The sequence below is a fragment of the Drosophila sulfurigaster genome, chromosome X (assembly GCF_023558435.1).
Source record: "Drosophila sulfurigaster albostrigata strain 15112-1811.04 chromosome X, ASM2355843v2, whole genome shotgun sequence".
Lineage (NCBI taxonomy): Eukaryota > Metazoa > Arthropoda > Insecta > Diptera > Drosophilidae > Drosophila > Drosophila sulfurigaster.
Genome location: NC_084885.1, coordinates 11,887,797 through 11,900,837, shown reverse-complemented (window position 1 = coordinate 11,900,837; position 13,041 = coordinate 11,887,797). Strand labels below are relative to the sequence as shown.

Sequence of the window (13,041 nt, the reverse complement as noted above, 5' to 3'; positions counted from 1 at the left end):
TTCCCATCTCCCGTTCCTCCTCTCTGCTTCTAGTCACAACTTGGCAGTTCTGCCAGCCTCGATTTGGCTCAATATTGACATTGGTTTTGATTTGATGTTCAGCTGCTCAGCTCTTTCATCTACACACACACACACACACACATGCATAAATATGTACATATGTGTATACTTTTGACATACAGTGTAAGCATACTTGCACATAGATATGTACATACACACATATGTGTAGATATTCTATATATGTTTGCCAAGCTGCGGATCAACAACACATTTAAATGATTTACATGCGTGTTTCATGCAGCTTGAATGCAAAGCGACGTATTTAGCAAACGCTTAAAAATCATTTAAAACGTACGTATAAGAAATGTGTTTTTTATACCCTCTACCCAAAGGGTTGGCTTTTGTCGACAATCTGGTATATTATGTACTCTGTGGTATATTTTATATACCAAATATGCACTTCCGGTATATTTCAGTATTTTTCGAGTATATTTATTAGGTATAATTTAAGCTTTTACTGGTATATTCTGTACTCTATGGTATATTTTAAATCTAGTAGTATATCGATATACCAAATATACCCATTAGTACATTTTTATTATTTTTTTCAGTACATTGTTTTCGTATATTTTAAGAATTATACCACTATATTTTGATATTGTTGAAAACGGGTCGGAGGTATTTGCAGTCTTGCACACTCGATTAATAATACATTACTTATATTATTATATTATATTTCAGACCATAATTCTTGTCGATAGTAAACAATGATTTATGATTTATTTTTTTGTTCAACGTAAAACCAAGTATACATAAATAAATCATTTACAGTTTCGTGGATAGTATTTGATAGCTTTATAATGGATCACGAAGAAGCGTCCCAAACCTTTTTTTTTTAACACTAACAAAAACACCGTAACACAAAGTTTTCAATTTATACACAAATAAAATAGTTTTCTGTTGTTGTTATTTATTAATTAATGAACATGAATGAACATGTACAACTCAATAAGTACCTGAAGAATAGTCAATTGAATAGTAATAGAATAGTAAATTAAAATTAAACCAAACGAAACTACAAAGCTTGAGGATTAAAAAAATTGAAAAAAATAGTAAAGCTCAAAATAATCTGAATAATATGGATGTATAACATTATTTCAATTAAAGAATAAATGGTAAATTGGAAAATGACTGATATATCTCAATTAGTCTATAAAGTAAGATTTTTACGTAATTCATTCGGTTCATAATATATATAAACTCTGTGATTTACAACAACAACAAAATAAGAAATAATAATCTTTATTTGTGGTATTTTCCATCTATATAATTTCATTATAAACTGAATAATGTCTAATATAACCATATTTATTCATAACATATTTTAAGTCTATGATTAAAACAAAATGAATGATAATAATTATTTGTGGTATTTTCCTTTAATATAGTTTCATTATCAAATTCGAATTCCAATTAAGGTATCGAAATTTAATATTGAACAATTATTTTGTAAATGTTATTAAGATTATGAAATGATTTATAAAGTGATTTTTAGATACTCCTCTATTAGTTAAATGTTTGCTAATTGCAAATTTATAAACACAATTCGAATAATAAGTTGATTGCAAGTTATTTGATTTGATATTTTACAATCGAAATAGCTGCTTAATTAAAGATTGCATTTTTTTTAATAAATGGATTGCGCCATTGATTGCGAAAAGAAATTGAAGCATACTTTAATATATGAAAATCTTTAGAGGGTGTTTTTCAACTGGTCAACATTGTGAATGGGATTCTATTGTTCAATTAAATATGCTGCCATGTCGATATAGAAAAACACACACAGCTTAATTGTGGTTTTATTTATTCGGCTTTAATTCACAGCAATAGCAACTCATTAATAAAATGAATTCTGCTACACTCATCTACACACGTGGCGCTCGCTCAATCTCTTTGCAATCAAGTTGCGAGTAAATATGAAAATAATTTATGCGAAATATTCATATACATAAATACATGCATACTTATATTGTAATTATTTATTTTGTCGACAAGCCATCGACTGACAAATAACATTGATTACACCATAATCAACAATGTGCTGTGCGAAAATTAATCTAACTAATTAAATTTGAATAAATTTTTGTTGGAATTGACAAAAATAAAACACTGGATTTCTGCGCCCGCGTTCACAGAAATGATTCGACAGCTGAAGGTTAAAACAAGTAAGAAAGCTGCAGTCGAGTGTGCTCGACTGTGAGATACCCGCGACCATATTTTAAAAATACATATACTGAAATTTTAAATAAAAAATACTAAAACACACGAAATTTTATAGTATGCATCTTGAAATAGATCGGTATATAAAATTATACCGAAGTAATATACTAAAGATAATAGAATATACTGAATACTATATTTGGTATAATTATATAGTATTGCCTTCAAAATATATCAAAGATTACAAAATATACCAGATTATCAAAGCACCTAAGACCTGATTGCCGTAAGCCTTGTTTTTTTTTTTGCCATACACAAGTATGTTATAAATACCTTCGACCATTTCAATCCGCAATCAACTTTTGCGGAATTTTCATATATTATACCTCTTCTAACTTATGGGTAGCGGGTATAAAAATACTCTATAGCATAGAAAATATTGCTTTTGCTCTCTGTTTTGTACGAGAAACAAATACGTAACAATTAGATGAAAGAATACAATTTCAAGGTATATAATTAGAGTGAAAACTTGAGCCATAAGAGTATTGAATTTTTTTAAAGAAAACAAACGACTTTGTAAAATAATTTTGTAAAACATTTTGTGCAATTGAAATTTGTTGACTTCCACAACTTTACAAGTTGGTAAAATGCGATTTTTATCAGTTTAACAGGTTTGCAATTGCAATTAAATTCCATTTTCTGCTCGGTGACAGTGAAAAATAGTTTGCATTCATTGAAAACAATTATTTAGTGAGTTCATTTTAAGGAATGTGTTGATTGTGCTGTAATTTAAATGGCCAGCAAACTCTTCTTGATGCAAACTCTTCTTGATGCTTTGTCCTCACATTTGTCTTGTCCAACTCAACCAAAATTGAGTTTCCGGTACACAAAATTCACATGCTTGTACACACAAACACACACACAGACACAGAGAGAGAGATAGGGAGCATTAAATGTGACACTTGTGCTGGCTTAAATGCACTTGATTTTGGCCACAAATCGTCCGACATTCTCGACTCTGGGCCAGAGCCATATCAAGTTATGGCCAACTGTTTTTCTTAACATCTTAATGTCGCCGCCATTGGCATTCGCAAGGACACACTTTTCTTTTCGACCAACTGCAATTTTATATCCTGCTGCCTTTTCTGTGTTAAATTTCAATTGTTTCGTTCTCTTTTATTGCTCGACAACTGTCCGTCCGTCCGTCTGTCCGTCCATCCGTCCGGTCATTTGCAGTTGCGCCTTTGGCATTTCATTTCCATTGGCAAAAAAGTCAATTAAAGCCATTAGGGGCCATGACAATTATTTAAGCCATTTGTGGCATTTCACAAAATGGTAGTTGCAACTTGCGAACCAACTTTAACTGGGATGCTTTTATATAATGATCTATTTAAAATAATGAAAATACATATATATTCATTATACCAAAATATATTTTAAAAACATTTATGGAATTATGTTTATATATTAGATATATGCGTAATTCTCTCACAGAAAATAAAATAATTTTATAAGTATCAGTTATTCTTATAGCTCTGGATTAGAACTATATTTAGAGCTAAGATTTAATTTAGAAACTGTTATTGTTTAACAAAAAAATAATTAATTTAATTAATTTTTAGGTTTTCGTACGAATTTATTTTTGCACTTATCTTAAAATAGAATAATTATTCCAACTTCTTTCTTACTTTTAATTAAAGTTAATAAAAAATGTTATGGTATATGTTTTTTTTTTACCAGAAAAGTGTTTTTTTTATATAGTTTTATATATCAAATTGACAGTGCAATTAAATTAAATATGAACACTATTTTTGGATTTTTTAGAATTTCAATTTTGTTATTTTGGAAATGCAATGAAAAGTAGTTTATCATTCATACGTCTAAGAATCTTTGACATTGATATATTGTAGTAGTTTATTATTTGTACACTTCAGAAGCTTATTATTTATACATTTTAGTAGTTTCTTATTTATACATTTTAGGATTTTTTATATACTATGTAAGACAACTAGATTTTTTTTTAGCAATTTGCTTGAAGGAATAATTTTATTTCATTTCAGAAGCAATCTGTTTCTTTTGTTAATTTGTAGAGTATCATGCAGTCGTCTAAAATGTTCCCCTCTCTCGAACTACGCATTCATTTGAAACGCTGTAATATTATTTATTCTGACATGGCTTGAACCAAGCTCTAATTCATTTCAGGTCTTTCTTATCGGACACAAGTCTAATGTGTGTGTATTGATACCCATACATAAATACACTTTTGGCCCTGCTTTTGTGTGTTGTGACGAGTCTTCACATCTTCATCTGCCCATACCCTGATTTATCTGTCTCTATGTTTGTGTCTGCTTGTTTATTTTTGTTTGTTTCCCTCTCGCAGCTGGATTCGGTGAGCTGTCAAAGTTGTTTTGACGGCCTAGCTCTGCCCAAGGCCAACTTTTTTCCCCTCTCCCTCTCCCTCTCCGTCTCCGTCTCCCTTTCTTTTTCTAGTCAAACATACTACAGTTTTCCTTTACCTTCTCGTTCTCATTCCCTTGGTTCTTCGATTCTCAAACTCAATCACGATTCATATTCCCAGCTGTCATGAGCAGCAATTAATCTATCATTATTACGTAGTAGTTCAATTTGATGCGAAATTTGATGGCATACTCGTATTTTGGACAAGAATTGAACTTGAATCGAATTCGTGCGCAAGTTGTTAACTTCGCGTTTTAATAATAATTTCTAAATGATTACTTAATACATCAAATTATATACGTATTAAGTGGGCGATTTGTAACGAAATACCTTTTCAAAACTAAATTATTTAATCTTTTTGGGATGTGGTAATTGTCTATCAAATTAGTTATGATTGTTTGAAATACTTCTATTTTATAAACTGAAGTTTGTATAGTTAAAAAAATTAAAAATATTTCAACATTAATTATACCCTTTTCAGATTGGACTTTGGGTCCTCTGTAGATCTATGTAACGGACAGAAGGTAGCATCTTAGACCCCATCATAAGAAAAATGTTAGAAGTTATCCAGAAATCATTTTAAATGGAACTTGGTTGGTTTGGTTGACAATTTGGTATATTTTAAATATAGTAGTGTATTTATACGAAATGTATCTTATTTTTATATATATTTCAGTATTTTTCGGTATATTTATTTGCAATATTTTAACAAAAATACTTCTTTCGCCTTTATTAGATATCTCACAGTCGAGCACACTCGATTGTATCTTTCTTACTAATTATTATTAACCGCCTCATGTCTGCTTCAAATTATTAGTTACAAAACTGAAAATACCTGATGATGACAGACAGTTTTCTATACGCTAACTATTGGTTCAGCTGCATTACTAAAAATAATTTCTTTTCGGATGAGTGCTTTAGTTATCAGCTATATAACTTTGTTGCTGAAAGCGAAGTGCTATTCAAGTATTTGATTTTAAATGGGAGAAGACAAGGAAATACTAATAAATATTATTTATATGACATAGATAACATCAAAGTTTTGATAATTTATAAAAGAAATTGACTGGAATTACTTATCAGCATTTCAAATATAAATGGACAAAATGTATATTGTTTGAACAGATAATTGTTTAGATTGCAACTAATGAAGTTAAAAAATATTAAGCAGTCAAGAGGCGTCTCGATTTCGTAATGCTATCGATCAAATACGCTTGAAGTGTATTAACCGCGTTGACATTGCATGCGACGATAACAAGTTTCCGTTTAAAGAAAAACAACCAGTTGATTGATGTGTTTTCTATTATAATTTATGCAAATGTAAAACGTACATTATTTACCTCAACACAAAAAAAAAGTATTTATACAATACATACAAAAAAAAAAAAAATAATAGAAACCAGCTTATAGAAGTTCACCCACTGGCTTAATGGTGATCTCGTGCACTTGCATATGCGGGGGCGTGGAAAGGGTGAACAACACTGCCTGTGAAATGTCCTCTGCCTTGAGCATCGTATCACTAGCCGAAGTACGCACTTCATCCGGCACGATCTCCGTATCCACAACACCAGGACTCACACTCTAAAAACAAAAATAATTGACACATTTAGAATAGTTCTTAACACTCAGTTCTCAGCACCTTACCGTGATCTTGATGCGAGTGCCCAGACCCAGGAATTCCTGGCGATACATTTCAGTCAAGGCAGTGACCGCATGTTTCGTGGGTGGATATACATTAAACTCTGGTGCTTTGCCAGCCGTGGGAGCAAACAATTTGTGGCCAAGAATGCTGTTGATAAGCACCACATGACCATCGAAGTTGCGCTTCTTCATCGAGGCAAAGGCCCGTTGAGTGCACATCACAATGCCCATGATGTTGGTCTGCACAGTTTGTTGGACCTGTGAGATGGGCATATCCACCAGTCGGCCATCCTGCAGAGTGCCAGCATTGTTGATCAGTATATCAATTCCGCCCAGCTGCTGCTCGATCGCATCGAAAGCCGCTTTAACTGAGGCCTCATTGCCGACATCGCATTGAATGGGAATCAATTTGTCTCTGCGACCAGCTGGGACTAACTTTTGCAGTTCCTTCACACGTTCCACGCGTCGCGCCAGTCCTACCACAATAAGGCCAGCGTTGACCAGGTCCACGACGATCGCCGAGCCAATTCCCGAACTGGCCCCGGTGACGACGGCAACGCGATTCTGCCAACGATCCATGATATTTGCTCAGTAAGGTCGAAATGTTCAAGTCGATCTGTGCTTGGAAAGCGATCAACTAACTGCTTTTATAGTGGCTGAAAAGTAGTTGTTTGTTTAATCTTTGTGTGTTCTCATCAAACCAGTTGGGTGCACGACAAACGTTAAGCGGCAAACGTGATTGCGAGTGAAATAATTGATAAAAGGTTATACTTTTACACTCATGAGTGTTATTCTTGTCAGTTCTACGAGTATTTTTACTATTTTTCCTAGTCGAAATGTAACTGCGTCATGATGACGACACACAATGCACCTTTCCTACGTTAATGACGAGAAAATCGCTACGTAATGAAAACAAAATATTTGTTTGCCATATCTAATTTCTGATATTTTATGACATTTTTGTTTGATAACAAAAAAAAATTAAAATAGGCAGTCTGTGTTAAATAATTCAATATATCAGGTTTCTGATTCTCTACATTTTATGAAAATAATTTAGCTAATTAAATGCATTTTTTTAAATTTTATTGGCTAATGATATTTATTATTTAAGATTGGCTTGAGATTTTCTTAAGTTTGATTTGGTTTCGTTAACTTTCGAAATTTTTAAACGGTTGTGTATTAAGACAACTGAAATAAAGGAAAATATGTGAATAATTAAAATATTCAGCTTCAAAGTCCAGAAGACTAAGCTATGAGTCTAACACTACACTTCACAAAATATCTTAAAAAACAAATAGTCTGTCTACGGACAGATTAAACGACCAATTCACAAGTCAAACAGACACAGCTAGAATGCCGTAAAAAATACTTTGAATGTTTTATAGTGCAATTAGGCTGGGATTTAAAAATGTTCACTTTATTCTAAATCGCTCATTTAAGGATGTTCTATAAAAGAGAGGTAGAGAGAGCTTTTAATAGATACTCCAAATTTATATCAGTCTTTAGATAATTCCGTATTCTTAACATCAGCATTAATGGTTGTTACCATACGGTAAGAGTCACAAGTAAGAAAGCTACAATCGAGTGTGTCGATAATGAGATACCCGCTACACATTTTGAAAAAAAGCAGAATAATACGGTATTATTCATAAAATCCTCCAAACACAGAAAATTAGCAAAGGTTTTTGGTTTATTGCTGTAGAACCATTGAAAATACACCATAGAGTTCAAAATAGACCACATTGTCAGTCAAAGCAACTAAGACACCTAGTAAATATGCTTTTTTTGCTCATACAAAAGTATTTGTTTCGCTCTAGCTTTAAAACTGTGCTTGTTATTGTTACTTTTAAATTCAGCATTACTATTTGCCTTATGGTATTTATTTTAATACTAAAAAACTCAACTGCCTCTTCTGTTTATTAACTAACATTAAATAAATTCAACTCTACTTTATTTGGTTAATAATATTAATGAAATGCCTATAAACGGATCGAGAAGAATTTGACCTTGGAACCACATAAATAATGATTCGGGCCAGTTTTACTAACTTCTATTTATTCCAGAATTTTGTAGCATATTTTTAGGCTAATTTTAAATTTATATTAAACATAAATCAATAAGATAGAAAGTATAATCAAGTGCGCACGATTGTGATATAGCCGCTAAATTCGAGTGTGCTCAACTGTGAGATACCCGTTACCCATTTTGAATAAAAGCAAAACAGTGCGTTATTATTCTTAAAATATACCAAATACTATTTGAAACCAACTTGATCTGAACATTCATCTTTCTGCGAATTTTGGTACAAACAATAATATCTATAGATTCCTGAAATTTTGGATGCGATCAGATATAAAAGGTCGAAGATATTAAAGAATATCTTTTGTGTAGGGAAAACGTCTACTTACTTCGGATATTAGAAGCTTTGGCTGACAATCTGGTATATTTTACACTCTATATATATATTTCTATATGTATATTTCTAATGTAGTATATATACCTAAAATAGCTTTGGTATATTTTAAAATTTATACCGCAATATCTTGACTGCAGCTTTTTTACAGGTTTTAGTATGTAAGGTTCAAGAAAATCTCTAGCTAAATGAAAAGCTGGTTAGTTAAATTGGGTCTTATTTCTTTCATTAAAATAAAACTTGATTTCCCTAAGCAGAAATATAAAACGATCGTTGAAAATTAAATGTGTGACAAGATAATTTTTATTGTATAGCTTAAGAAAAAAAAAACAAAAAAATAGCATCTTATAGAAGTTCACCCACTGGCTTAATGGTGATCTCGTGCACCTGCATATGCGGAGGCGTAGAAAGGGTGAACAACACTGCCTGTGAAATGTCCTCTGACTTGAGCATAGTATCGTTAACCGCACCGCGAACGCGATCTGGCACGATTTCCGTATCCACAACACCAGGACTGATACTCTGAAAAAAATATAAATCAATGCAGGATTGAGTAGAATCGTCAAGCAGTAAGTTTACCAGTCTTACCGTGATCTTAATGCGAGTGCCCAGACCCAGGAATTCCTGGCGATACATTTCAGTCAAGGCAGTGACTGCATACTTGGTGGGTGGATAGATATTGCTCTGTGGAGCACTGCCAGCAGTAGGACTAAACAACTTGTGGCCAAGAATGCTGTTGATGAGCACCACATGACCATCGAAGTTGCGCTTCTTCATCGAGGCAAAGGCTCGCTGAGTGCACATCACAATGCCCATGATGTTGGTCTGCACAGTTTGTTGGACCTTTGAGATGGGCATATCGACTAGTTGACCATCCTGCAGAGTGCCAGCATTATTGATCAGTATATCAATTCCGCCCAGCTGCTGCTCGATCGCATCGAAAGCCGCCTTAACTGAGGCCTCATTGCCCACATCGCATTGAATGGGAATCAATTTGTCTCTGCGACCAGCTGGGACTAACTTTTGCAGTTCCTTCACACGTTCCACGCGTCGCGCCAGTCCTACCACAATAAGGCCAGCGTTGACCAGGTCCACGACGATCGCCGAGCCAATTCCCGAACTGGCCCCGGTGACGACGGCAACGCGATTCTGCCAACGATCCATGATATTTACTCAGTAAGGTTGAAATGTTCAAGTCGAACTGTGATTCCACTGAATACTTTCAACTGGTTTTATAGTTATTTATTGTGCTTGATCATTAATTGTTTATAATTAATTGTTTATATAAAAGGCTTACTTGAACTTATGAGTGTTGTTCTCGTCACTTCGATGAGTATTTTATGCCCGCTACTCAAAGGGTAGTAGGGTATTATAGCCATGTGTTATCAGGAAATTTTTATAAAAGTCAAAATGAGGTATTTACAGCCCTACAAATAGTATATATTCTTAATCAGCGTAAACAGCCGAGAAGATATAGTCACATTAGTCTGTTTGTCACTTTTAACACCAAATTTTCAGAGAATACAAGAGAGAAATTCCTAACCAATATAAACTACAACACAAAATTTTAGAAGGCAATCTAAAAAATCAATTGCTTTGGTGGAATATCTGTTATTTTGTGCATATATTTTTAATGTAGTGGTATATACTTTTTTATATTGTTTAGTATATTTTGACGGTCGCACAAGTTTGCTGTTGTTAAATATGGTTAGCGGGTATTTCACAGTCGAGTATTCACGACTTTAGCTTTTTAACTTGTTTCTATTTCACCAAGTTTAAATTCTACTTTGTCATGATGACGACACAAAATGAATTTTTCGTCTACACTGAAAGCGACAAATGTCGTTACGGCTTCAAAACGAAATAATTGTTTGCTGAAGCTAATTTGTGATATCTGATGACGTAATAATGTTGTGATTATAAGGTACAATTGATAAAACATAACATTTATGAGATTGTTTTTATAAAGATATTCATTAATGAAATATGATTCAGCTAATTAATTTCACAGTGTTTAGTCGACTTTTATCAGTCATTGACAGATTTTTTTATAGAGTGAGGTGATCAAATTTGATAAGAAAATATATTAAGTGGAATGAGCAAACAGGTTTGTTAAGATAACTCTCGAATTAAATGTGTATTTAATACTTTTGTATAATGGGAAATAAAAAATGAAAATAAATGAATTACTTAATAAATATAACTTTAAAGCTTCTATATCATATTCAATACTCAGTTCTGTAATAGCATTCGTACAGTCATTTTTAACTTGTCTTAGTCCCAAGTTCGCATACATACATATAGTACATAAGTGGCAAGCAGTCAATCGTAAACAGACTATTTTGCTTATATATAATATTTTTGCCCATCATCTTATCTAGCTTCAAGAAATCTCTCAAAACTGGAGACCCATTGAGGATGATATCAAAGTGAAAGGAAATTTAGCATAGATTAAAGTTTCTGTTCTTATTAAAAATAATAACAAAATGGTATAGAAATGTAAAGTTTCACATTGTAATTATAGTTTTTTAATAATGTCGAATTGACATTTTGGATACATAGTGTACTTTTTTTTTTGAAGAATATAATTATTAGCTTTGGATGCTTCTTTGGATATTGTGTTGCTCTACATAGTATAGTACAAAATATACCAGATTGACAAAAAAGAAGTGCCATCTACAGAACATTATAGATTTATCTTTTAGCTGGATTTTTATGCAGATCAAGAATGTATGTAATATGGACACAGAGTATTCAACCTATGTATATGCAGTTAAGAAACAACTTTAAACACACAACAAATGTGTAACTCAAAATACGAGCGCAATCTTGCTAGAAAAAAGATTATGATTCATTGAAATATTTAAAGCTGATCGGTCGAGCTCCAATATGTGATAAGGTAATTTTTATTATGTTCATTTATCTTAGCAAGATGTGAAATGTTAATGAGTTGATTATCGCTGCAATGAGATAATTAAGACTCAGGTAGCATCTGTTATATAAAGTCGACATTTTATATTATATTTTAATTCTATTCAACTTTATTGCAAGGTGAGCTTAAGCAAGTGATACAAAAAAAAAACAATAGCAATGCGTACATTTTTAAGTGAAATGAAATATACAAATACATTAAATTAAAATAGTTCGCCCACTGGCTTGATGATCATCTCGTGGACTTGCATATGTGGGGGCGTGGCCAATGCAAAGTGCACCGCCTGAGCAACGTCCTCGGCTTTCAGCATCGTCTGTTGAACTGCTTCGCGCACACCATCGGGCAATATCTCCGTATCCACAATGCCAGGACTAATACTCTGCAAGTGCATGAAATGAATCAGAGAGAAATCTTATCGCAAAGCAGCCGAGTGAGCAGCTTACCGTGATCTTGATGCGAGTGCCCAGACCCATGAATTCCTGGCGATAAATCTCGGTCATGGCGGTCACCGCATGTTTACTCGGCGGATACATATTAATCTGAGGTGCAACATCAGGCGTGGGTCCAAACAGCTTGTGGCCCAGAATACTATTGATGAGCACCACATGACCATCGAAGCTGCGCTTCTTCATCGAGGCAAAGGCCCGTTGAGTGCACATCACAATGCCCATGATGTTGGTCTGCACAGTTTGTTGGACCTTTGAGATGGGCATATCGACTAGTTGACCATCCTGCAGAGTGCCAGCATTATTGATCAGTATATCAATTCCGCCCAGCTGCTGCTCGATCGCATCGAAAGCCGCCTTAACTGAGGCCTCATTGCCCACATCGCATTGAATGGGAATCAGTTTGTCTCTGCGTTCAGCTGGGACTAACTTTTGCAGTTCCTTCACACGTTCCACGCGTCGCGCCAGTCCTACCACAATAAGGCCAGCGTTGACCAGGTCCACGACGATCGCAGAGCCAATTCCCGAACTGGCCCCGGTGACGACGGCAACGCGATTCTGCCAACGATCCATGCTGCTGATGCTGATGCTGTTGATGATAATCGACAACCAACTGGGCGAAAAACTTATGTGTGTCTGAGCATCTGTTGAGTTCGCTCGATGTTTTTTATACTTGTATGTATGATCGGAGAGCGAGTTGCTTCGAGTTGATTGCCGGGTCGCAAATATGTGCACATGTTTGTTTCAATTGCATTAATTAAGCTAGTTTATAAACAGAGCACGCTTTCCGATGGGCGTAAGTTATTGCTTATGATTCTCAGAGAGTTGCATTGTAACGAAACGCTCCATTTAGTTGCTGACCTATATAATTAGCTCAAGAATGAATCTCTTTTTTTCTTTTTCCTTTCTACCTATCAGTATTTGTATTTTAA

General features: G+C 33.8%; 3 protein-coding genes across 3 annotated transcripts; all 3 read right to left on the bottom strand.

Annotated features, from left to right (window-relative positions):
• Positions 1–5,961: 5,961 nt before the first annotated feature.
• Positions 5,962–6,953, bottom strand: LOC133848831 (farnesol dehydrogenase-like). The gene is made up of 2 exons (XM_062284526.1): positions 6,322–6,953; positions 5,962–6,258 (listed from the first exon to the last, which is right to left on the bottom strand). Exons 1-2 carry the CDS (start codon positions 6,895–6,897, stop codon positions 6,082–6,084), a joined length of 753 nt encoding a protein of 250 aa, XP_062140510.1. The 5' UTR covers positions 6,898–6,953; the 3' UTR covers positions 5,962–6,081.
• A 2,080-nt stretch (positions 6,954–9,033) lies between these two features.
• LOC133847825 (farnesol dehydrogenase-like) lies at positions 9,034–9,951 on the bottom strand. The gene is made up of 2 exons (XM_062283072.1): positions 9,320–9,951; positions 9,034–9,253 (listed from the first exon to the last, which is right to left on the bottom strand). The coding sequence occupies exons 1-2, from the start codon at positions 9,893–9,895 to the stop codon at positions 9,077–9,079; spliced, it is 753 nt and encodes a 250-aa protein (XP_062139056.1). The 5' UTR covers positions 9,896–9,951; the 3' UTR covers positions 9,034–9,076.
• Positions 9,952–11,722: 1,771 nt separating this feature from the next.
• LOC133848701 (farnesol dehydrogenase-like) lies at positions 11,723–12,820 on the bottom strand. The gene is made up of 2 exons (XM_062284357.1): positions 12,107–12,820; positions 11,723–12,042 (listed from the first exon to the last, which is right to left on the bottom strand). Exons 1-2 carry the CDS (start codon positions 12,680–12,682, stop codon positions 11,866–11,868), a joined length of 753 nt encoding a protein of 250 aa, XP_062140341.1. The 5' UTR covers positions 12,683–12,820; the 3' UTR covers positions 11,723–11,865.
• Positions 12,821–13,041: the final 221 nt, after the last annotated feature.